This window comes from Oculina patagonica, chromosome 6 (assembly GCF_052425735.1).
Source record: "Oculina patagonica isolate OP01 chromosome 6, crgOcupat, whole genome shotgun sequence".
Classification (NCBI taxonomy): domain Eukaryota; kingdom Metazoa; phylum Cnidaria; class Anthozoa; order Scleractinia; family Oculinidae; genus Oculina; species Oculina patagonica.
In genome coordinates this window covers 27,394,923-27,421,585 of record NC_135763.1, presented here as the reverse complement: position 1 = coordinate 27,421,585, position 26,663 = coordinate 27,394,923, and the positions used below count along the sequence as shown (strand labels likewise).

The 26,663-nt window shown below is 37.2% G+C and overlaps 1 protein-coding gene across 1 annotated transcript; it reads right to left on the bottom strand.

The window, feature by feature from the left end:
- Window positions 1–1,067: 1,067 nt before the first annotated feature.
- Window positions 1,068–25,404, bottom strand: LOC144656410 (uncharacterized). The gene is made up of 6 exons (XM_078516631.1): window positions 25,323–25,404; window positions 22,673–22,935; window positions 7,981–8,101; window positions 7,231–7,329; window positions 6,943–7,065; window positions 1,068–5,927 (listed from the first exon to the last, which is right to left on the bottom strand). Exons 1-6 carry the CDS (start codon window positions 25,402–25,404, stop codon window positions 5,542–5,544), a joined length of 1,074 nt encoding a protein of 357 aa, XP_078372757.1. The 3' UTR covers window positions 1,068–5,541.
- Between the last annotated feature and the right edge of the window lie 1,259 nt (window positions 25,405–26,663).

Genomic DNA, 26,663 nt, shown 5'->3' with positions numbered 1-26,663 from the left:
ACTTGATCTGCAAAACAACTACCTACAAATAATGGCCTATTGTTTTGTTCCTCGCAAAGCGAGGCCGAAGGCCGAGCGTAGCGGGGTGTATAATTTTGTCCCTCAAAGGGCTCAGGCGGGATCAAATCTCGTGTGGAGTTTACGGTCATCTATATATATATTTGTGAGCTTGGTGTGTGGCGGAAATGACGTCACACGGCCGCGCGCTGGTGGCCTAATGGTGTGAGGCGTCGAACTTGAAATCAGATCTTCGGGACTGAGGGCGGGGGTTCGAATCCGGCTAGGGTTTTTTTTTATTATTATTACTTTTTTTTGTGGGTTCGAATCCTGAGCCTTTCATTTTTATCGTTTTTCTTTTCGGATTAAAATAACACTGATTTCCACATAATACTCCCTCAACGCCTATTCAGGCTATAAACCTTTCATCGCCATCAGGGGCGCGCAGGCGGAGGGTTCGAATCCTCCTGCCGTTCGTTCTTCTTTTTTTTTTTTTAATGCCCTCAAATAAATGTCCAAAATGCGAGTATCCAATAATTTGTCGATGATTTTGAAAATAGCCTGCGCTTCCCAACGCTTTATACCTCTTTACGAACCAGAAAGAGCCGCCATCTTCAAAGCGGAGTAGACCCTGGGAACGAGGGTGTCGCGGCCATGCTTGTTACAATTCAATTAATGTTCAACTTCAAATAATCCACTCCTTATTTATAACACCCCCCCCTCCCTCCCCAGCCCAGAGCTTTGCGAGGCCCTGCGAGTCACGTATTACTAGTATTATTGTTTGATAGTGATTTTGCGCAAATAGTATTCCTCCCAGGCGTAGTTGTGTACAAATCGTGAAAAATATTAGTAGTAGAACGATTTCCAACCCCGGCAACCCAGGCAGATCCATAACACCTTGGTCGGGAGTCTACTCGATGTTAGATTTCGAACGCGCGAGTGGAAAAAAATGACTGTAAAAAGTTCTTAGATTGAACTGTTTTAAAGTAACAACAACAACACGCTTTATTACCAAATAGAATTAAACTTAGATAACATAATATGATATTGTGATACAAATATGAGGTACTATACTTAGAATGAGGTTTGGTGCGAAACTTTTCTTTGTTTATATTTTTATCTAATTAAGCTCAAACTTTGCTGCATGAGATACATTTTATTATCAACAATCACGCGGGAAAATAAACGTTTGGTGACAAACGACATTTTGACATTTTAACCTAATGACAATTGGCGAAATTCAAAATAAAGTTCTCGAGTTTTGGAACAAACTGAGCTTTTTTATGATTTAATTTGTTTGTTTTGTTTATTTTCCCTACTTTCAATTTGCCTATATCATGTTCATTTAAATCAAATTGTAACAAAAATGAGAAAAAACAAAAAGCATTACGATTGTTGGAAATCGAAATATCTTGCCTTGCAAGTTTGAACTCTATGCGTCATTCAGACCCCGCGTGGTGTATGTATGGTTAGTATACTAGGCATGTAATTAATAGGCCTCAAGAATTATTTTTACATACTAGTGGTAACCACAGGTTAGAAAGTGCGGGCCTACAATAGATGCACTTAACGGGTCTTGTGTTTAAGATGTGGGCAATGGGTTGAGAAGGTACTAGCGTGTACTAGGACGAGAGTGCGTAATTGAGGATTGCAAAATACATTCATGTCGAAGTTTTTGGGAAGTTTGCCAGAAGTTGTCATAACTGTAGTACTAGTTTAGATATATTTGCGTTTTCGTTGAATGAGGAATAAGTCTCATTATTGTTTGTCAGAACACAACAAGATATATTAAGAAGTACCAAGTTGTAGAAATAAACATAACAAAGATAACCGAACTCAAGAGTATGTAGTACACTTTTCAAGCATTTTACACTAACAAAACATTCTTCCGTTCTTATCGTCGTTCTTTGTGGAAGAAAAAATTCCTCAACTTCCTGTTTGAACGACACATTTTCGGATCCTTTCGCATTGTAACCGTTCATGGTGGAAGAACAATTAACTTAAGTCAACTCATTTTCACGGCAATTATTCCAACAGGTCGAGAAAATTTCTCAGACAGCGTCGATATTATAAAATCACTTCACAAAAGGCAATTGTTCCGAGTAACGCGTCACGCAAGGATTGCATGGTTTTATCGTTTTCTATTGTCGCGAATGTTTTTATCGTTTCCTATTGCAGTGAACCAATCAGAGTTTGTTTTTTGATTGACAGTTTAGCGAAGTGTAATTGAGCACGCGGTGTAAATTGACTTGTGATTTTCTTTGGTCCGGGTCGGTGAACTCGCTATGTTGTCAGTGTTGTAGGGAATTTTCCAATATTAACCGTTGTTGGAATCATTCGTTTTGCCGTGGTTTATCTGTGATACAATCACAGCAAATCATCCCAAAAGCAACGCCTAAACAACTTTTGCATGTTTGCAATCTTCCATGTTACAGAGGCTTCGTTCTTATGTGACGAACTGTTGAGATTGACACATTTTTTGCATTCTAATCGTTCTTGAAGAACAGATTTTTTAACTTCCAGTGTTGCGACATACTGTTGTGATTGACAATTTTTTTTGTATTCTGATCGTTCTTGGTGGAAGAACAAAATTTCAACTTCCGCTTTCAATTGGCCTCTTATTAACGTGGCGCGCACGATTAGATTAGATTAGATTAGGGTTGCGGGCCTCTCTTGGGCCCGCAACTACAAAAGTTATCTTACATAATTATTATGCATATTCAGAGAGCATTTTGTCTGCTGCTATTTATCTAGCAAACAAATTGTTATTTATATTTAAATACTGAATTCGTTACTGAACTCGTTTAAAGAGATTGTTCCCAAAACAATCATCTTTGCCATTTCATTCATCATCATGATCATCACCAGTTGCTTAAGGATAACATGTGACTTCTCGCAGCGAATAAAACAACTGTCCGTTACAAAGCGCGCTAGGTCATAGGTCGTACGGCCACCAAATACACCCTTGCTTACTAAAATGGTTAGTCAGTTATTTTACATCGCGACTTATCTGCAAATTTCGAAGCATGTTAAAATGTATTGTATGATTCTTCACGACGCTAAATTTTACAGTTTAGATTATAGTTACGTATGATAGCTTTTCTATTTTTACTATAATCAGTGTCTTTTTTGCCCACAACAACAACAAAAAAATCATACAGATTGTCAATTATCCACAGATTTGTGTCCGAAACGCCGCGCGTCATGTCGAATACGCAGGGGAAAATTCAACATCAAACTAATGAAATTTGCCTCAAATGGTTAATTCTATTTCATGTTTTAACCCTAGATATATATGCCAATTTTGAATACTCTCGTTGAAGTTAAAGAAAGAAAACGTGAACAAGGGCACCATCGTAAGTGTCACGTTCTTAATTTGTAAATGTGCAATAATATTTATTTTTTTGCCCATACATTGGCTAGCATATATGAAAGCATGACTGCATTATTGTACGTGTCAGGTCTTTGACATTTAAACCGGTGCAATAACATTCCGGTGGAAAAAAGATGCGTTTTCAAATTTACCCAGGTTAGTGTGGACAGGGCCTTAGTGCCAATTTTGAGTGATGAATGAGCGAATCAGTGCTTCAGCGAAATCAGCCAATCAGCTTATTAGGTCACCAACCAATCATCCAAAAATTTAACAAATGTTACGTGATAAACAATATAGTTATTGCATTTAGTTAATGTACAGTATGGGGCCCAGTTCTCGGCTACTTCAGACGTAAACTTGTATTTCTTTCCTCTGCTTTATGGCGTAAAGCTATCAACCGGTCAATAATTAATTTGCCCGAACAATAATAAAAATAAAAGCTCCATTTGTGGGCCCAGTTCTCGGCCACCAAAAAGCTTGTGCGTAATTTTCTGTATAAAAAGGCTCAATTAATTTTCACAGTCATAAAATCACTCTGTAAACTTATTTATGTTATATCGATCCCAAATTATTTTTTATGAGGTACGAAAAGAAGGTTTTTAACGCGCCTAGTTGCTTGCCTATGTGCAGGTTCTGGCAATACCGCAGAATTGCGTTGTGTGACCAATGCATTTAGATGGTTTATTTTGCAGTGAAAAGGTCTTGGAAGAGTTAGGTGTTGTAGAAATAATAGACAAGACAAGAGTCAGCTCAAAACTTAGAAAATTAATTTAACTTTATTTTAAAATATTTCTTTCTTTCATACTGACAGCAGCAGATGAAATTATATAAAAAACCAAAGCGCTAAGCTGTGATAGCGAGCAGGGTGGTCGAGAACTGGCAAATACGCAAAAGTCGCACGAAAACATTTCGAAGTAAATTAAGACCAAAAAATACAACGTTTCAACGAAAAGTTAAATTAAGCAGAAAGCTGAATTATTTTACGTTTCACTGACCAAAAATTAGCTCGTTTGGTAGGGACTTTCGGACAAAATACGAACTTAACTACATCCATGAATTTTAAGGAGCCGTAAACAAACAAGTTTTCGGAAAAACAAATTAACCTACCTCCTCGTAAACTCGACGTGTGAGCTTTCTACAGCGGGTTGAAGTATCAAACTCACGATACTTAGAGCACAAAAATCAGTCTATCGTTTGATAGAAATACATTTTCCATTTAATTCAACTGGGGTGTGAAAAAAGGCGTTTAACATAAAGTGGCCGAGAACTGGACCCGGCTGAGAACTGGGCCCCATACTGTACTTGCACAGTGATTTGCGACTTCTTGTTCAGAGTACATAACACTTAAATGACGTCATTCTAAACGCGTTAGAGTTAATTAAGCTTGTATTAAAATTATACACCTGGTTGAAGAAACGTTGAACAATTAAAAGCACAAACCATAATCGGTGCAACTCAAATGTTTACTGAGAAATCGGAAAAAAAGGAATCGTCGTCTGTGACAACATGAAAATTGTAATAAGACAGGTTCCATAATAATGCTCTTAAAGCTCTCAGAGAAAGAAAATTTCTTGATTTCAAATAAATTGAAAAGTACTAAGCTTAACAATGCTGTCTTCTCAGAATTCCATTCGGTTTTATCGTCCATTGTTTATACTTTTCACAGCGTCAACGTTTCTTCAATTTGGTGTATACATATTGGCCGTAACGCGTACATGAGCTGGAAAGGAAAGTGGATGTCACCCCTCCCATCGAGATTTTCGTTTCTCAAATTTGACAAGATAAATTATTATTTAAATTTTGATCTGTCAACTATGCGTCTAAAATTTTTAACGTAACATTGCCGGTTTACTGACAAGGTTTACTAAAATTAAAGGAAAAACGGATTTATTCACAAGGCTAAAACACTATAAGAATATTTTAACAATCGAACGTTCTCGACTGATGTAATCAGGGTATGTCGCCCGGTATCACCCTGATGTTGACAACATGTCGAAAACGTTCGGTTCTTATAATATTATTGATATTTTTTTAGCCTTGCATATAAAAAATAATTACTACCTAACAGAAATGATAACCTATAACTGAGAGGTAATTAGATGAAGTAAAATAACACTTTTAAAGAAAGGATATCATGTCTGGCGTTCGGTGGCAAATTCGTTCAAACTCAGTTACTTTTTGCAAATACACCCTTTCCAATCCGTGCAGCTCCTGTCGAACCAGTGTGCACCTGTATTTCTTATTCCGCCACAATTTTCCCAATTTACACCAGTTGGCTCGTTAGAATCCCAGTGTGTGTATCCTGTCAATGGACTTCCGTCAGACCACTTCCAGACACCTTCAGTCTGAGCATCCGTTAGTCCAATCCAATAATCCCCACCACTTGGTAGAAAATTCTGTCTAATGAACTCGTTTTCGTCTGCAGATTCAATCTTTACCAACTGGGCACTCTCACTTTTGCAATGTGTGTCTGCGCCAACCCAAGAACTTGTTTGGGTGAACCGGGCATAACATGATCCTTGAAAAGCGATCCACGGGGATTGACATTGCACAAGGGCTTGAACAAACAAAGTTTATTTACGTTAGTACCCAAAAAAATCACCTATCCCATGAAGAGAATAAGCGTTTTGATAGGTTCCATAAGTACGCCAAATTATGTAGCAAGATCGAACAGATGGCCCGCTCAATCTTTTATCTCGTGAAATGGCTATTTTAAAACTTACGCAAACGAAAACATTTTTTTTTTTGGAGGGGGAGGGGGGGGGGGGGGGCTCAGTAGATTTTGGTTCTTTGGATATCTCGTATTGCGCTGTATTCTCGGGACTGTAGGATGTGGCTTAAGAATACAAGTTTACGCTAAACTAAACTTTGCCAATATTTCCTGAGTACGAACCTCACTATAGTTCAATAACCATTTATCAAATTCATCTCAATTTAATGCTGTGAATTGTCAATTTTACCAAAAAATAAGAATTCTTCATTACCCTGCTTGGAACAAAAATTGCATGATCGACAAATATTAAGAGAATGATTGTGGAACATAAAAGAAGAAGTTGGGACAAACGAAACAAACAACAAATTTGGATGGTTAAAAAAAACTTAAAAAGATCCCTCCATTGCACATAGTCCTTTTCTTACAAACCCTGGCGCAGTAGTGAGAGCGCTCGCTTGCCACCAATGTGGTCCGAGTTCGATTCCCGGACCCGGCGTCATATTTGGGTTGAGTTTGTTGTTGGTTCTCGCCCTTGCTCCGAGGGTTTTTCTCCGGGTTCTCGGGTTTTCCTCCCTCCACAAAAACCAACACTTCTAAATTCCAATTCGATCAGAATTTGAGGGCCACAGGTTTGTCAGTCGAAAGACTGTTAATTGCTACCCTCGTAAAATGAAGACGATTTATTTTATTTTTAAAAGCGTCTGTGACAAGGGCATGCACATTTCGTTGCTTGGTATGTTAGCAATGTTAGCCTCCATTATGTGATGCGTTCTTTGCACCTTACAACAAATCACGACATGCTCTATTCATCACCCTGTTATTCGTTTATTTGGTTTGGTTAAAATAATAATAAACTTACGGCTTTGGACAGATGATGATGGTGGAGATGATGTTGATGGTGTCGGTGATATTTCTGGTGTTGATGGCAGTATTGGTGAAGGAGCCGTCACTGCCAGTGGTGTCGTTGTTGACGATGCAGCTGCTAAAAACAAAAGAAGATCCCTGGCTTTTGATACTGTAGGAAGATTTTAAGCTAATTGTATATTTAACTCGTGCATCTTTCAACAAATCACGACAGGTTCTTTTCATCAGCCTAATAATTTATGTCTGTGTTTTGGATAATAAAAGTAAAACACAATAAACTCACGATCTTGGTCGGATGTCACTGATGATGGTGGTGGCAGTGGTGTTGATGCTGTTGGTGATATTTCTGACGTCAATGGCAATATTGGTGACGGTGACGTCACTGGTGTCGTTGTTGGCGATGAAATTGATGATAGTGAAAATAGATTTATAACTAATTCATAAAAGTATGATCCGTTTACACCTTTTCAGACCAGGGGAGTGGGAAACTACACTAAAGATATTTAAACGTTAAGGACTTTTTATAATGTTAAAGCAAATGCGTCTTAATATTCTGACTTTATCTGAAAGCTATTTGGAAACAATTTAATATAACATGTAATTGTTCAAACTACAATGGTGGTGGTAAAGATTTGAAAGGTGTATTGTTCCAGCTGTTGAATTTTCCTGCTTCATGGATGGAGTAATGTAACTTTCTTGTAGCATTTTGTTTATATTTTGGACGATTTAAACGTCTTTGTTTTTAGTTTTGATAACTTTGTTTACATTAGCTTTTTGAGCTCATTGTGCACCAAATATATACTCTTGGACTAAATTTTACAGCCTGCAAGTCTTATTGCAGCCGTCTTTGTACTCTGGTAAATATGAAGGAAAGGAGGGGTCGGATTCCTCCCGCTCTGTATATGAGTTAACAAATTGAGCTTTCCATGAAGTTATATGCCACCCAGGTATAGCAAGCTCTCGTCTTATTCAAGCTCATAAAATTGTAAATACTCTTACATCTCGTATTAACAAAAGAAAAAAATGCACACACCTAATTCACATTGATCTCCAACGCGTACGTGTCCTTGTGGACAAACACATCGGTAGCCTTTGGTAGTAAATCCCACTTGACAGGTGAAGCCACTCGGACAAGGGTTGCTTTGACAAGGATTCTAAACAAAATAAGTACAGGATTACAAAAATCCATAGATAAAAAAAACATATCAATAAACAAATAAACAAACAAACAAACAATCAGCGAACAAGAAATTACAAAATGTGGCAAAGAATGCTCAAAGTATTTTTCGTTTCCTCTTTCTTACAATTTCGGACTGGGTTATGACAAACTGTGCAAAATAATCTCAAAAACAGTTAGAGTTTATAGGGACAAACACAAAGCATCACACAGACTTCTTGAAATTCTGATCAGCAGTAAAAGGGCACACAGCTTCTTCGAACAGAGCTGCGAACAACGAAGATTCGACGGAGTCAAGGGAAGACGCTTCACGTCCTCTGCGCCCACGACCAATTTTAGTCCGCTTCGTCTCAAGAATGGATTGCGATTGGATTTGGCAAAGCAGGAAGAAACTAATGAACAGTTCTTCCTTCTCTTCGGTATTTATTGACAAAGATCTTTCCCCTGAATCAGCAAAAGAACGTGGAAAGCTCCGCGCCGCTTACAAGAAAGCTAAGGAATTAAACGTCGGAAGAGTATTTATAAAAGGTAAAAATCTGACAGTCAATAGTTCTGTTTATTCAGCGGACAACCTACCGGAGTATCTCCTACCTAAGAAAAAATATTAGCCAACATGCAGACTTATCTCAAAACTTATTACTCTTTGAACTAATTAATGGTATCTCTTACTCTTTAGGATTCCGCGTAATGATTAGAAATATGATTTTTTTTTTTGTCTCCCGGTTAGCTTCGTCATGCTTCTTTAAAACAACTCCGCTAAAAGTTAAAATTTACGCATAATTTACTTGCCATAGTTTGCATATCGTATTCTGTTTTCAAAACAGTAGTCCCTAGGCCCCGAGGGACTATGGCCGTATTTAGGAAATATTCTAGCGGCCTCTTAAAACTTTTATGTTTATGTGTTTGTATGCTAGTTCTAAAGTGCTATGTTAGCAGTGGTAGATTATTATTAAGGGTATCTGTAAAATATTTCCTATTTTTTAGTTTCATTACTTTAAATTTTTCATGGCATTTAATTATGTGCGCTATTACAGGAGACAATAGACTCAACCAAGCTATAGAAATTCGAGGATGTTGTAAGTGTTAATTTCAAAATGCTCTCTTTAAATGTCCGAGGTATTCGCTCTCTAGAGAAAAGAAAAGCATTGTTTATTTGGCTTCAAAAGCAAAATGCAGATATTATCTTTCTCCAAGAGACGTATAGTACGAAAGACATAGAAAACGCATGGAAATGTCAATGGAAAGGACCCATTTTTTTCGCACACGGCTCCAATCGTAGTTGTGGGGTGTTAATACTTGTGAAAGAAAGTTTGGAATTTGATTTAAAAAGGAAAATAGCTGATGAAAGTGGACGATATATTTTGCTGAATGCCACGGTGCAAGGCTGTAATTATATTATGGGTAATATTTACGCGCCGAATAAGGTACGTGAACAGTGTTCTTTTTTCGAAAAACTACAGGAAAAATTAGACAGTTTAATTGTTGATGATGAAAATTACAAAATTATAATTGGGGGAGATTTTAATGTTGTCAATGATCTGGACCTTGACTGCTGCGGAGGTACGCCTAAAGAGAAAGAATCGACTAAAATTCTTCATAGTATTTGTTCAAATTATGATTTAATTGACATTTGGAGAACACGGAACCCAGATTGCAAGCTCTTTACCTGGAAGCAAAAAAAGCCACTCGTCTAAAGAAGACTGGACTTTTGGTTGATAAGCGATATTTGTCAAGATGAGGTGGAGGAAACTAACATTAAGACGGCAATTAGAACAGACCATTCGGCAATAACTATTTCTTTCAATAGCTTAGATGAACAGGCACGAGGCCCTTCATACTGGAAATTTAATTCAAGTCTAGTTGACGACAACTACTATGTCCAAATGATTATTGAGAAAATACCTGAATGGCTAGAGGAGTTTAATGAAGTGCTGGACAAAAGAGTACTGTGGGACTTAATTAAGTATCGCGTGCGACAATTTACAATTAAATATACAAAAGAAAAAGCAAGAAAAAGAAGGCAAGAACTATTACAGGTTGAAGCATCCTTAAAACAAGCGGAGGAGATGCTAGCAACTGATCCATCAGAAAGAAATCATGAGAAGTTGGCAGACCTTAAAATGAAATACGACTCGCTTTTTGATTATTTAGCCAAAGGTGCAATAATCCGCTCAAGAGCAACTTGGTATGAAAAAGGCGAGAAAAGCAATAAATATTTTTTAGGATTAGAATCCCATAGAGGAAGCAAGAGCTGTATTAGAAGACTCTTTAGTAGCGACGGCAGACTTACCACAAACCCTACGAAAATTATGAAGGAAATTGAAAAGTTTTACTCTGATTTGTATGCATCAAATGATGAATCAGTGAATAGAAATCATCCATTCCTGCAAAAAGCAGAAATTCCAAAACTGTCCGATGAAATGAGAAGAATTTGTGAAGGAAGGTTGTCGCTCAAGGAGTGCTTCGATTGCCTTCAGTCATTCCAAAATAACAAGTCACCTGGAAACGATGGCCTTACGGTGGAATTTTACAAAACATTTTGGAATTCTATTGGAAATTTAGTAGTCGATTGTCTTAATTATTCTTACGAATGTGGTGAATTATCTAATACTCAAAAGCAAGCCATTATCACATTAATAGAAAAGAAAGGTAAAGACAAACGGAATATAGGTAACTGGAGACCTATCTCCTTGATTAATGTCGACGCAAAAATCGGTTCAAAAGCCATTGCTCTAAGACTTCAAAAAGTTCTAGCTGAGATAATTCATTTTAACCAAAATGCCTACGTAAAAGGCAGAACTATACTAGACGCCGTGAGAACCATAGATGACATCTTAGAGTACACAGAAAGGAAAAAGATTAACGGATTGTTAGTAGGAATAGACTTCCAAAAGGCGTTTGATTCGGTAAATCGGAATTTCATGGTTGAGGCACTTTCTGCCTTTACTTTTGGCCCTTCTCTTATTCATTGGGTACAAACATTTTATAAAAACATCTCGAGTACAGTTATGAACAACGGTTACACAACCACTCCCTTTCAAGTTCTTAGAGGGGTAAGACAAGGTGATCCATTATCGCCATATTTATTTATCATTTGCTTGGAAATTTTAGCTATTAATGTACGCCTCAATGAAAACATCAAAGGCATTATAGTAGATAAAGAAGAGATAAAACTAGAGATTTTTGCAGACGACTTAACATCTTTCCTAAGAGACCGTACTTCACTTAACGCTCTATTTGAAACCATCGACTGTTTTTCGTCATGTTCTGGTCTGAAGGTCAATTACGAAAAGACTGAAGCGATGTGGTTGGGAAATTACAACCCAAACCCGCCTACGCTAGCAAGCTGCTCCGATAGAAATATAACCGTCAAGAAGGTGGTTAAAATTTTAGGGATTCACTTTACCTATAATCAAATCCTTTGGAAAAAATTGGTTTGATTGCCTCACCATTATGTACTTTTTGTGGATTAGAGAGCGAGTCCCTCGAGCATTTACTTATCACATGTTCATTTACCAGTGATTTTTGGCTAGACTTCATTGACTGGTGCAGAAATACAAACATTGTTTTGGAGGAACTTTCTGATATAGATAAGCTCTTTGGAGTTTGGAAAAGAAAAGAAGATTTCTTACTACTTAATCATCTTTTAATTCTAGCTAAATATCACATTTATGAATGCCGGAAGAACAACAACCGTCCATCTCTTCGAGTATTCATTAAAATTGTTAACTATACATACCAACTGGCATTATATGCAATGAAATCACAAAATCAGGAAGACAGCCAAAATGTTAATCTTAAATGGAAAAAATATACCGAGAGTTTATAGATTTCTTAGTGGGTAACTCCTTTGTAGCCAAATAGTATTCTTTAATTTAGTATATAAATTAAGCCATATAAATTGTAAGTAATGGTTATTGTAAGTTATGTAATCCTGTGTTAATTGTATTATTATCAGCAGCACAAAACGAAATCGTATAGAAGTGGAAGTGATTGTAGATGTAATTGTAGTCGTGTTGTAAATGATGTAAGTAGCGATTTTAGTATTGTAATTTAAGTAAGGTGACTGTATTGTAGTGCAAGTAGCTGTGTTGTATAACATTTGTATTATAAGTAGTGTGTTGTAATGAACTGTATTTAGCCTCAGTGTTGTAAGTAGGGTTGGCAAATTCATTAAAAAAAAAAAAAAAAAAGCAGTAAAAGGGCTGAATTATTAAAATATGTGTAGAGTTATTGCTTTTCAAGAAGCAAATGGTCAAAAAAGAAGGACGCTAATTCATGGATTGCATTCAAATAAAGTTTTATGTACTCAGAAATTGTTTTTGCACTATTTGAAGAAACTAGAATACGGTAAGAAAAAACTTAATCACAAATGAGATTGTTCCATACTTAACCATTATTTTTCATTATTGCCACGAGTCATGGCATCGACATCTTCAAAAGACTATATATATAACAAAGGGGCTGGTAGGCAATTACCAAATGGGTCATTAGGGCTTGTTCACATTGTCAGAAGTTTCAGCGAAGAAAATGTTGGCACAAACGGACGATTAAATAAAATATTCACTATGGCGTTGGGATGTTAAAAAATAGGACTGTCTATACTCTTGATATTAAAAGCTCTTACCTGAATCCTGCATTACTAAATTAATACTCTCTTGAATATACCTTCCCCAATGCATAAATTACAGTCGACTTCCGATAACTCGAACCATCAAGCGAAATTGAAAATGGTTCGAGTTGTCGGGAGTTCGAGTTATTGAGAGTTAAAAACGAATGACCGAAGATAAGGGAAAAGCGGTATTGACTGATTTTAATTTATATATTTCAAAATTTCTATTGAAACTTTCAAAATAAATAAATACGGCGAGACGAATGAAATCTAAACGACTTCTTCAGAAACCAAAACTCTATCCTCCCCATGAGTTTCAATGCACATCTTTAGCGTGTCAATAGCGATTTTCGTTCTTCAGGGGAAATCGATTTTGGTTCTATTCATGCAGTGAAGACTAGTGTACATTTTAATCAAATTTAATTAGAGTATAGAGAAGTCAAAAAAAAGAATAACATATTTCTCAATCACTGTATAAACCAGAACGTAATGTAACGTAAAACAAAGCGAATCAGCCTGTGAATGTCTCATGTTTCAAAGAGAACAACGCTATAGGCTACTGATGCAGAGCTTATGCGATTTACTTTTTCGAGAAATGGTCACTATTCGTCCTGGCGATAATCCTTAAATGTTTTTTAAGGTTGGATTTGAAAGAATCGATATCAACCTCCACAAACAAACTGAACGTCTGTAGCACGTCAATTGCGTGGCACAGTTTGTGTTTTGAGGGGAGTTTCCGGGACGGCTCTGACTCGTGAACTTTTTTATTTCAAAATAAATCCAACGTTTTGGACTACAGTGCACTGTTTGTTTTGACTTGTCACGTATTGACAGACATGGTTCAAAAAACGAGGGCAAAATTATATAGAAAATGACCTGAAGAGAAATGAAAATTGTTCGAGTTAGCGGGAGATTCGAGTTAGCGGGAGATTCGAGTTATCGAGGGTTCGAGTTACCGAGGGTAAAATTACAGTAAATGTATGAAGGAAATCCAGGGGAAATCGATTTTGGTTCGAGTTAGCGCGAGGTTCGAGTTAGATAGGGTTCGAGTTATCGAGAGTCGACTGTACCAAAATCACTACACCATACTGCATTCTCCGAGGTCCGAGTCCGAGGGCCCTTTCTCTCGTCAAATATGGTGAAATTCACTGCTTTCTTTGGCGCCTCCCGGTTTTCGCTGGCGTCCAGTTTTCTCGCCGTTCTTTTTCCGCGCTCAACGATCGCAAAATACGAAAAAAATAGAGGGCTGTAAACAGTCTACACACAGTGAAAAAGCGACACACAAATATCGATAGCCTATTTCATGAGGCGACATTGTCAATAAGCAACTCGTAATGTATAATTATTCAAAACTTTGCTTAGAAGGCGCAAATTCAAAAATACTAGCCAAAGCAAGCAGTTAATTAAGCCCTTAGCATAGTGCGGCGTTACACACACGCAGTGAAAAAGGGGCACAAAACATCGACAGCCTATATCATGTGGCGACATTGTCAATAAGCCAAAACAAGAAGTTATTTCAGCCATTTGTACTTGCGGAGTTACGCACACGTAGTAAAAAAAGCCACACAAAAATATCGACAGCTTATTTCATAAGGCGTCATTGTCAATAAGTAACCCGTAATCAGTATATTCAAAACTTGGCTTAGAAGGTGCAATTTTTTTAAACAAAAAAAAAAAAAACTAGCCAAAGCAAGAAGTTTATCTCACTTTTTTTACCGCAAATGAAGTCTGATTATATTTTATTTGTTTTTCTTTCTTTGAAGGTCGCGCAGGACCCTTGTAATCATTATGTATGCTTTATTTAAAGAGTATGCACGAACTGCGACGAGTGAAGCCGACAACAAACGAAATATTCACGAGAATATAGTTCATTGTATAAGTAATTACAGGTTATTTTTCTAAGCCTTGAGTCCCGTGCGCTGGAACATGGCGAATTATCATAATTAGATTCACAGCTTTAAATATATATCACACGTTGTTGTAAACATTGACTCGGAAGGTCTTCGGAATCCTCAAAACCAGCAATTTTGTGTCCAAGTTTTCTCCACCGATATAGAATTTCAGGAGTTGATTCGCAAGGAACATTAACTTGGTCTATTCTATTGTGTTATGACAGAAGCGAATTTTGAAATTTCCTTTTCAAAAAGAAGATAGCACGGTTCAAAGTTTAGATTTCACATTTTTACTCTCTTAGAAGTAAATTACTTCTAGCAGTTTTGAATTTCGAGAATTTCGTTTCTGTCATAACACAAAAGAAGTTATGAATTATCAGTATGTTGTATAGTCATTTAATTTGGTGTGCTATTCTAACTGAAAAATTAAAAAAAAAAATCGCATTGTCTGCTGTTAAACTTTTAAGGGTTCGTAACATCACAGTTAAGACGGTCATCTCTCAGTAAAACGGCAATCGTTATATAAAACTATCATCCTCTAACATCCTTGAAAAGTTTTAGCGGAATCGATGTTCAAAATCTAGCGAATTAAAGCTTTACAAGAAATTTGGCTAATAAATTTATTAATGAGCAAGGGTCCTGCGCGACTTTAACAAACTGTAAAGCTTACTATGCTATAGCTTTAATGTTACAGTTTCTGCATTCTGAATAGTTGTTAAATATTGTTCCAAAGATTAGTTCGGGTAGCTTTTTAACGACTTAAATTTTACAATTAACTCTATAATGACGGCATGTCGTAATCACCATCGTTAATTTCTCTCTTTCTTTTTTTCGTGAAACAGATATAAAAATAGGAAAAGTGAAAATGCAACACATCTCTCACCTGCATTCACTGTAGAGATCAGTAGAAACAAGAAGCACGGGTTTAGCTCTGGCATATTATTGAAAACAACCTTGTAGAACATGTTTCTAGACCATACTAAGTGGATATGGAACCATACTGTCATATTTATAGATATAAATTTCACTGACGTTGTCTTTGATTATTAGAAGGTTTAGTTTACCCCCCCCCCCCCCCCCCAAAGTTTAACACCTGTCATCTGTTTTACAAAGAAAATTCAGAGGCTTACAGAGATCATCCAGAACAGTTTCACTTCAACGGTTATCAAAAATATTAGGATGTATTAAGTGTAATGTTGTTTTGAACAAAAATGGATATCGAGTATAACGAATCCAATGTTTTGCTTGATTGGAACTTAATTGCACTAAAAAAAAAACAGAATTTTCATTGTTTTGAGTAGTGCTGATTACCATGCATCAACAGCAGATTTGGAATAAAAAAAAGAACTTAAAAACAAAACTTAAAATAGGTCAAGTGCTGCTATTTTACAGAAACAAATAAAAAGAAGAAGTGAGCTGGTTTGTCGGCATTTTTCTTTGAAGACATAGCGGTGCCGAGAAACGGTGCAAGTCTGTGTCAATCGAGCCGTTACTAAGAAAGACAGAAATATTTAAATATTTATGACTGCATGCGTGTGAAATGCAAATAGTGGCGGTTTTTACGTATGATGTTTCACGCCGCTGAGGAGATTTTTTGTATTTTCAGCAAGATTTCTCACCTGATGTTTCACGTCACTGAGAATTAATGTTTTGACGGCGTGGAATAACACACGAAAAATGGTAAATCATTTCAGAATCATTGGAGTTATTTTAACTAGTATAGGGAAGATATTTGTTTACAAACATTGTCTTTGTTATTTAAATGTCCAACAATTTGAACAAAAGAACTCTTTGTTCGCCAGCCAATAGTTTTCTGGTTGGCACATTAATAACAATAGGTGACGTCAACAATATCTTTGCTATAATTTGTAAGCCTTACCTTGCCAGAAATGTCCCCGTTATCACTGTTTGTAGTTACGATCTCCGGCAAACTTCAAAGGAGCAAATAAAATGCAAATAGCTATCGTGTTTTGTGCACGGTCAAGACCAAAACATGCGAACAAAACAATGAACTTTGTCAATCTATTCACTACGCCCTTACCAACCATTCTATAGCTTTTGCGCAGTCCCGGTTGCCCAGAACCGCTATGACCAGTTTGAGTCGTGTAACAAAGGAAGTTCCCACCCCTGTGCCATTACAACGTGTCAGCTAGCATGTTAATTTTCGTACTTTAATTTTAAAAAAAAATCGTTAAAAAAAAAAGCACAACCTTTAAACGAACAAATATAATTTGAAAACTTGAACATTCGATTACCAATAGCATTGCTGACAAGAGTATAGATTATTTTTAGGGTTAATGCAGTACGTGTACAATCAAATGGGATTCTAATAACAAAGATAAAGTGGAAGGAGGACCGAAAAGAAACTCCCCAGGTAAACGAAGTTAACAATACTTATTTTTTAAATTAGTTGCTTCCATAATTCGGGGGGTGGAATCTGTCTGCGCGAATTTTTTCCGCGTTTTAGCATCGATATTTTAACCTCAACTGATTCATGAAAAATTTCCTGAAATTGTGTATAACTAATCTTTATTTGCCAGTTTGTTGTTTTATTATTCTTGTTTCATAACAAATTTTCCGAGTTTAGTGGCTTATAGCCGCTTTAATCTTGTATTGATATCTTTGAGATCTATTTTACGCAAATAAACGTATACATATTGTAACATTGCACATCATTCCAGTGGCCGTCATACAGAAAACCAGAACCGGAGCCCAGTCCTTTTTTCATAATAGCACAATTCTGGTCACCATACAAATTATTTGGGTTATTGCTTCCCCAGTTTTGGTAGCCAGTAAGAAGACTCCCATCTGGCCATTTCCACACTCCTTCATTTACACTGTCGGAGAGTCCGACCCAAACAGAGTCATCAGATGCACCAAGGAATGTGGTCTTGATAAAGTCGTTCTCTATTGCCGATTCAATTTTTACCAGCTTGGCTCCAAGTTGCATACACCTTGCTTCAGCGTTGTGCCAGGTCTGTAGGTCGTCGATTCGTTGGTAACTACAGCCAGATGGACCAGTAGTCCAAGCTAAATTAAAGAAACAGAAAAATAACAATGGATAATAGCCCGATAGAGCTTACTGGAATGGTCGAGGGTAGACTTCGTCTGTAGCAACTGGCTGTTGAAACGTAGGTAAGTCGATTTTGGGAGTCTTAACTCGAATACAGTGTAAAGGGGAAACATTTGTCGATACGTCTTAATTTAATGGTTCATTACCAATTTTACAAACGATTTAGAATATTCATTTCCAATTACCTCGCATGGCACGAAGTTTGCATGTTCGACAGAAATAAAGAGAATGATTGGGAAACAAAAAGAAAGAAGTTGGGACGAACAAAACAAATAATGGACTTGTGGGGTAAAAAAAATATATAAAGATCCCTCCATTTTCATAGTCCTTTTTTTCGAGAATCCTCAAAAGGGCCTGTGACCAGGTATGTTAGCAATTTTAGCCTTCACGATATGATGCGTCCTTTGCACCTTACAACAAATTACGACATGCTCTTTTTACCTGCCCTTTTATTGATTTCTGTGATTAAGTTAGAAATATTAACAATAAACTCACGATTTGGGTCAGATGCCACTGATGATGATGATGATGGAGATGGTGTTGACGTTGTTGGTGATATTTCTGGTGTTGATGGCAATATTGGTGAAGGAGCCGTCACAGCCAGTGGTGTCGTTGTTGACGATGCAGCTAAAGACAGAAGAAATATTAGGGACAGTTTGAAGTCCCGCGCCCCTGTGTATCCCCCACCCTTCCTTCCCCCTCGTGTGGGTCAAGTGATCTTTCACAACCATGTGCTCTTCTCAGTTTGTGTGTTAAGCGAAGGGATCGTGGGAGTTTGATTGTTTGTGCGCTTTTCTTTTGTTTCTATCCTATCGTTGCTATAAATTCATGTCTGTAGTTTGGTTAAAAAATATAAACAAAAGAAAAACATAAAAAAAACTTACTGTCTTGGCCGGTTGATACTGTTGATGGTGATACTCCTGGCGTTATTGGCAATGTTGGTGACGGTGCCGTTACTGATATCGTAGTTGGCGATAAAACTAATGAAAGTGAGAGTAGAGTTTAACTAATTCATAAAAGTATGATCCGTTAACCCTATTCAGACCGGGAAAGTGGAAATCTACACTGAAGATCTTTAAACTTCAACATATGTATAAGCACATGCTTCTTAACTTTCAGATTTTATCTGAATGCTATGTGTAAACAGTTTAATATAACATGTAATTGTTCAAAGAACAAAGTTTTGAAAGGTGTTTTGTTCCAGCGTTTGAAATTTTCTGCATCTTCAATGGAGTAATTTAACTTTCTTGTAACATTTTTACATTTTGGACGATTTAAAGATCTTTGTTGTTAGTTTTGTCATGTGTCCTCATTATGCATCAAATATATACTCTTTTGGACCTTTTTTAACATCCTTCAAGTCCCATTGCCGCCGTCTTAGCACTCTTGTAATTACGAATGAAAGAAGAGGTCGGATTCCTCCCGTTCTGGTAAGATTTACCAAATTTTAAAACTTTCCCTGAGGATATGTGCTACCCAGGTATACGTATAGCAAGCTCTCGTCTAATCCAATCAATCAATCAATCAATCAATCAATCAATCAATAAACTTATTTAAATTCGGATTTACAGAGTAGCAATAAAATGCTTATTTTTTCCGAATGAAAACAAAAACAACAAGAAAAAAAATTAAAAAGATATGCTAAAACTATTAACGTCAATTATACTGAATAATAATAAAACAATTTAAAAACTATACATGAATCAGAAGTTATACAATTATTTCAAATAAATTACAATATATCCTAAGAATAAAATTAAACTATTTACATTAAGGGCAGTTCTGGCTATGTTTGGGTTTGAATTCCACTTCTTTGAGGAAAAATAAGTATATGAGGCAAGTCCATTTGTAGAGGTCCTTAGTTTCGGAAGGGCGAGCTTCCTGGCTCACCTAAGAGTATAGCTTGAACTTCTTTCAATAAGCCGCGAACTCAGGTAAAAGGGCGCAAGTCCATTCATAAAATTCAAACTCATGAAATCGTAAATACTCTAATTAACAAAAGAAAAACAATGCACACACCTAATTTACATTGCTCTCCGACGCGTACGTATCCTTGTGGACAAACACATCGGTAGCCTTTGGTGGAAAATCCCACTTGACAGGTGAAACCACTCGGACAAGGGTTGCTCTGACAGGGATTCTTAACAAAGTAAGAGCAGGATTAATAAAATGGCCAATTTTATCCATATAGATAAAAAAACATATCAATAAACAAATAAAAAACAAACAAACAACAACAGCAAACAAGCAAAGACAAAATGTGGTATAGAATGCTCAGAGTATTTTTCGTTTCCTCCTTCTTTCTATTTCGGACTGGGTTATGACAAACTGCGCAAAATAATCTCAAAAACAGTTAGAGTTTAGGGACAAACACAAAGCATCACACAGACCTTTAGAAGTTCTGATCAGCAGTTAAAGGGCCGAATTATTAAAATATAATATGTGTAGAGTTATTGTTTTTCAAGAAGCAAATGGCAAAAAGGAGGCTTATTCATGGGCTGCATTCAAATAAGGTTTTCATGTTCTCAGAATTTGTTTTTGCACTATTTCAAGAAAATAGAATGCGGTAAGACAAAACTAAATAACAAATGATATTGTTATATATAAAACCGTTATTTATACCTAATCGTACCTTTTTGGTACGCTTCGGCGGCATATCAGGCGAGTTTGGTCGAGACATGGTTCGTATTTTGGCGAGACGTAGTCGAGCCAAAATACCCATGGCGAGACCAAACGAGCCTGATATGCCGCCGAAGCGTACCAAAAAAGGTACGATTAGGTATTTACCGTACCCAAATTCAGCCAAAAAATCCCTGTTATTCTTAGTCGGAACGGTAATAAAATCTGCCAGGCGTTCCATCGTGTGGCCCGCGCGAAAAATAGAACGAGTCGACAAACGGCGAAAAAAGCGATGAATGAAAAAATATTTTTATTTTGTGATTTAAGTTATATCCAGCAAACAAAAGGACAAATTGTGGTTCCAAAATGTTTAAAATCCGTCCTGTAAAACATCACTGTCATTTGGTAAAGAGGAAACTACAGTGCGTTCTGAAGAAACCACTTAAAAAAACTCACTTCGTGGGAACGAACACACAATGTTAAAAATTACAAATATCACAAGAACGCTTAAAATATTCGCCCCAGCAGTTTTAAAAATGTTCAATTGGAGGAACCAGAGAGTTTAATGGTAGCATAATCAAACCTTGCACCATAAAAAAGGCCACTTGCACTGGAATTCAAGGAATTATGCGAACTGGTCACGTTAAACACAACTGTGGGATTCGTACGGCCAGCATCGCTTGAATTTGAAGACGTCGCTGGATCTTGAAAAGTGGAACACATCTGCCTGCTAATCATAGATGACATTCTCCATTGTGTTTCTTCGGGGGTTGAGGCATAACTGTCGAGGCTTTGAACATTGCGATGTCCACTTAGTTGGCCAATATCTGACCGCTCGACGTTGTTTTCCAGCAGCGTGGTAATGAGGGTTTTCCTGTTGCTGTGATTTGTGTACTTTTGGCCGTTTGCATCAGATATCTTCTCAACTATCGCTTTCATGAGGCCATTGATTTTCTTAATCCCCATTTTCTGGTTTTTCAGAAGCTTTCCATTTAACAGCTTGTAATTTATTGCTATCCAAAACGGCGAATCTGGGAGGCACATTTCACTTGGTCGGTGAGCGATGTATTCTTCAAACAGCATCACTGGGTATCTCTCTTCGTGGTTGGTGGCCCACATTTTGGGATTGAACTTCCTTTCATTTGCTGAAATTTTCCTAAGTCGTTCCACTGACCACTCGACGTACTTTCCGGCACTTGTGGAGACGATTTTAAAATCACCAAACTTCAGCTGGTGGTGCTCCTGGCGACCGCGGAACCCAAAGTGTTGACTAATATTCAAGAAATTAGCGTTGGTGAGTACTTCGCCGTCATGTTTTCCGAGGATTTGTTTCTCCCACATCTCTTCAATCATCTCAGCGGACAGCGGTTGAGCGGCATTTGGCTTATTGCCTTTCCCCGACTTCTTCAGAAACTTGACTTTTGCGTCGAGGGCTTTATTGGCTGTGGCGAAGTCTTCGTCATGAATGATGGAGAATCCGGCATTTTTTTCCTGCAAATACCGGTCAAGACCGCGTTGAATGTTTTTCAGTGAAGACGGTTCAAATTCTTCTCCCTTTGCCGTGCGTATTTCCCAGTAAAAATGCTTTAAAAGCTGGAAAAGTTCTTGTTTAGTGTAAACTTCAATGGCTTTCTTCTCGACCTCGACAGAATCGCTCTGTTCAAGCCAGGCTTGCCAGGTACGTACGACAAACTGCGTTGACCTGCTTGTATTAATACTTTTCTGATCTTCTACGCTTTTATCAAGCTCCTCCTCTGACATTGTTTTTACTCGTTTGTTTGGAGCTTCATTCTCTTCGTCTTCAAAATCAAAATTTGAATCAAAAAGTGAAAAATTTGGAAACTCCGTCGCCATTTTTTCGTCTGAATGTTTCATTACTCGTCGACAAACATCGCACAATTGGTAAGCGCGCCCAAATTTAGTTGGCGGGAAAGTTTTCACTCCTCTTACGATCGGTAAACACCAGCTAAATTTAAATTACGAGTTTTTGTTTTATTGGTGAAACCTCTTCAATTCATCGTACGGTAACGCTACTTTACTTCAAAAGTGACCGTGATATGGGGGCATATCAGGTCATTGACTTGATATCGTAGGATATCAGGACAGTAGATCGCGCTTCTGATTGGCTACTTGCGAATTTGGGTACGGTAATTTTCATTATTGTCACGAGTCATGGCATCGTCATCTTCAAAAGACTATAATTATATATACAACAAAGGGGCTGGTAGGCAATCACCAAATGGGTGGGCTTGTCCACATTGTCAGAACTCAGCGAAGAAAATGTTTGCACAGACGGAAGATTAAATAAAATATTTTCTTTGAGGAAATAATCAGTTATTTTTTGTTTCTTACCAAAATGCTTCGGTATATGTGACCGACCTTCGTTGCAAAGTTAGCACCAGATACTTGCAAATGAGTGCGACTGTTTAAATGGCACGATGGCCCATCGCTGTCTATTGGGCCGAAGTTGTAGGACACGCAGTTAGGTTCTTGGAAGCAGTCTGACTCGCATGCTGATTTCCTCTCAACCTTCATGCTTCTGATTATGTGATTTTCAAGAAACTTGTCTTTTTCTTCTGGCTGGAATTCAATGGTTCTGCAATCGCCTGAAAGAGCTAGAAAATAAATATAATTGGCGCTGGGATGCTAAAAATAGCACTGTTTATACCTGTAGGCGTCAGCATTTTCTTGTCGTTGAGTTTTAGTGTAATAATTTCTTTTCGTTGAGTTTTTAGTGTCATAACTTCTAATAGTTTTTGCGTTAATTAGTTCCCTTTGTTTTTAGTCTATTTCTGTACATGTTGCTTTTATTTGCATATTGGTATATATTCTGTTGCGTGTAATTTATTAAGTCAGTTCTGTTTGCGAGTATTGAGTCGAGTATCTAGTTTACCGTTTATTTCGAGTCTACTGTTTCAAGTCCTAGTTCACGGTTCGTCTTTGGTTTTTTCCAGTCGTCACATTCGTCTTTGTAAGTTTCTTGTTTATTTCGCTTTGTCGTTTTCCTGTTTTCCTCATGTCGTTCGTTGTTAGTTATTTTATGCTCATTTCTGTGTTTGTAATTTTGTTATTTTCAGTTACCGTATCTATCTTCGATATTAAATGTGTATACTGCAAGATGGACTCCGTGTGATTTAGCGTTTGCCACTACAATACCCTTGAAATTAAAAGCTCTTACCTGAATACGAAATTACTAAATTAAATTACTCTCTTGAGTGCACCTCCCCCAATGCATAAAAAACCAAAATCACTACAACATTCTACAATATATAGATTTAGCCAAGCCTAAAAGCGGAGCTCCACACTCTTTTTTGTGGTTTCGTGAAAATATTCTTACTGAAAGAAAAAAGTCTAAAAAAAGTCTACTCAAGAAAGATCCATAGCCGAAATAAATCGACAACTCCGATCGAAAACAATTGCGCTTACAAACTTGTATCATTACCCTGGACAAAACAAGTAAGATCTGAGCCCGCGATTCAATGAAAACTATAACCTGTTCAGCGTTCAGCTTCATAAAAGCACATGACCTCGATGAGTTGAACGCCTGAACCCGCGATATGGTCATGTGTTACTGGCCAGCGGATACCTTGTTTTGACAGCTGTCAATTGACCATAACATGGATGACCAATATCAAAGATACAAGCCCACGTTAACCTTTACGTCCCTTGGGATATGATGAGATGGTATTCTCCTACCCCTAGTCGGGCTGCCTTGTAACTCCCCTCCCCCTCCCCGAGAGGCGTACGCGGGCGTACGCTCACTCGATGACCATTTTTTTTTCGACTTTCCGGGTTAACCAAATTTCCTTACCCATGGTGCTCAGCTGGCGCGCATCGCGCGCTGGAGCTCCGCTGTTATTTCCCCTAGCCCTTCTTCGCTCCTATTAGCTGGCGGGGCCTTGGCACGAAAAACGAAAGGCTTCGAAGAAAAGGCTTTCCAGTCCTTGATTCTGTGACTTCTGTTCTTCGTGTATGCAGTCGTGATGTTTTTATATATTGTGTCAGCGAATCAAGGTGTTTTCGACTTCCGTTCGAAATTCAATTGCCTTCAAACAGCCAATCAAAAAAAACAAAAATCGTCGGATAAGAGAAGCAAAAAGGGTAAGTCAAATAGGTTTCCAAACCAAAAACAGGGTTCAACGAGAAAAGGTTATATTTTTCTATCCTTGTTAAGTGTTAGTTTTGCTTACTGAGTGGTTTATAACGGAACAAAGCGCTGGTAAGAAAAAAAAAGAAAACGAAAAAAAAAAAAAATCAGTTCTTAGCACAGTGTGGCGTTACACACAAACAGTGAAAGGTCACACACAAAAAAAATCGACAGCTTATATCATAAGGCGACATTGTCAATACGCCTCTCGTAATGCACTTCCAAAACTTGGCCCTAGAAGGCGCCAATTAAAAAAAAAATACTAGACAAAGCAATCAGTTAATTCAGCTCTTAGCACAGTGCGGCGTTACACACACGCAGTGAATCGCCACACAAAGATACGTCGACATCTTATTTCATGAGGCGAAATTGTCAATAAGCAACTCTTAATGAACATTCAGAACTTGGCTTAGAATGCGCGAATTTATAAAAATACTAGCCAAAGCGAGTAGTTAATTCAGTTCTTAGCACAGTGCGGACTAGATACACACATGCAGTGAAAAAGCCACACAAAAACAACGGCAGCTTATTCTATTTGGCGACATTGTCAATAAGCAAACCTGGTTCCAAATAAAAAAAAATACTAGCCAAAGCAAGCAGTTAATCTCGCTTAGTCTTAAGATTTTTTATTTGTTTGGTGATTTGATTTTTTTAGTTTTAGACGGCTTTCTGGATAGATATTAATATTTTTCGAAAAATTAGTTCGGGAATCTTTTCAAAAGATTTAAATTTTATAATTAGCTCGATAATGACGTTATTTCAAATTTACTTTCGTTAATAATTGTCTTTCTTTTTTAAAAAGAGATAATATATAAAATTAAAAAAAAGTAAAAAATGAAACACAGCATCCCTTACCTGCATTCACTGTAGAGATCAGTAGAAACAAGAAGCACGGGTTTAGCTCCGGCACATTCTTGAAGGCAACCTTGTAAAACATATTTCTCTACCCGACTTAGTGGGTATGGAATCATACTGTCATATTTATAGATATAATTGTTACTGACGTTGTCTTTGATAATTAGAAGTTTCAGTTTTACCCCCCAAAGGTTAGCACCGGCAATCTGTTTTACAAAGAAAATTCAAAGGCTTACGGAGATCACCTAAAACAATTTAACTCCACCAGTTCTCAAAATTGGGATATAATAAGTGTAATTTTTTCAACAAAAAAGGGTATCGGGTATAACGAATCCAATGTTTTGCTAGATTGGAACTTAATTGCTAGACAAAACAATCAATCAGAATTTTTATTGTTTTGAACAGTGCTAATTACCATGCATCAAAAGTTATTTCGGAATTAAAAGGAACTTCAAAACAAACCTTAAAAAGGGTCAAGTACTGCTGTTTTAAAAAAATAAAATAAAATTATTAAAAGTAAAATAAAATAATAAAAGTCAACGAATAAAATAACAGGCTCGTGGTGCTCACCCCAAGTGTGGCGAATCCAATATTATGTAAGACTGAAACTTTCGAGACAAGAAAAATAACCAGAAATTATATTGTTATGAACAAAGCTTATGACCACACGTAAACACCTTTTTCGGAATAAACTAGAAATTCAAAGCACAACTAAAAATGATGAAGTCCGACTGCTTGATTACGTATCACATAATAATAATGACTAAGGGTGTTTCCTGATTTGCGCGTCTGGATGAAAGCTACCTCAATCAATTCTAACTGGAAACGTGCAAAATATTCTGGGTTCTATTAGCGAAAGCACATATCTCCCTGGCCTGGTGATTCATAGATTTGTTTTTTCTATGTCTACCTATAAATTTGCGCAGTCCAAATCTTGTTTTCATCTATTTGAATACAGTTCAAGGTCAAGTCTTTTTCGCTTATTGATGATGCACTTAGGATTAGAGGAAGGGACACTGCAGCTAAACGGCTTTCTTTTCAGTGCAAAATAATTTCGCTACACCTTATAATATAACGAGAACTCCGGGGAGGGGTTCCATCCACCTCCCACCCCCCCCCCTCCCTCCCTTGAACGATGGTGGGGGTATGAGTTTCCTTGTACGTCCGAGGGTTAAGAGCAAAACAAGGCGAGGCTTAGCGTATTAAATGAAAGAGTTCATGGTTTTTAGCAGATCATTTGAAAAAAAATAGTTTTTCCTGTTTTGATATGGTAGCGTAATAAATGTTGGATCCCACTGTCAGTTTGTTTTCTTCTCCATGTCTAGTCTGCCTCTCCGGCGT

Bases quoted from the DNA above. Each gene is read 5' to 3' on its own strand.
- LOC144656410 (XM_078516631.1), bottom strand. From the start codon at position 25,404: ATGTTTTACAAGGTTGCCTTCAAGAATGTGCCGGAGCTAAACCCGTGC. The intron at 22,936-25,322 runs GTAAGGGATGCT...TTTATTTTCTAG, and splicing joins GATCTCTACAGTGAATGCAG to CTCTTTCAGGCGATTGCAGA. The intron at 5,928-6,942 runs GTAAGTTTATTA...TGTTTGTTCAAG, and splicing joins ATCATCATCTGTCCAAAGCC to CCCTTGTGCAATGTCAATCC.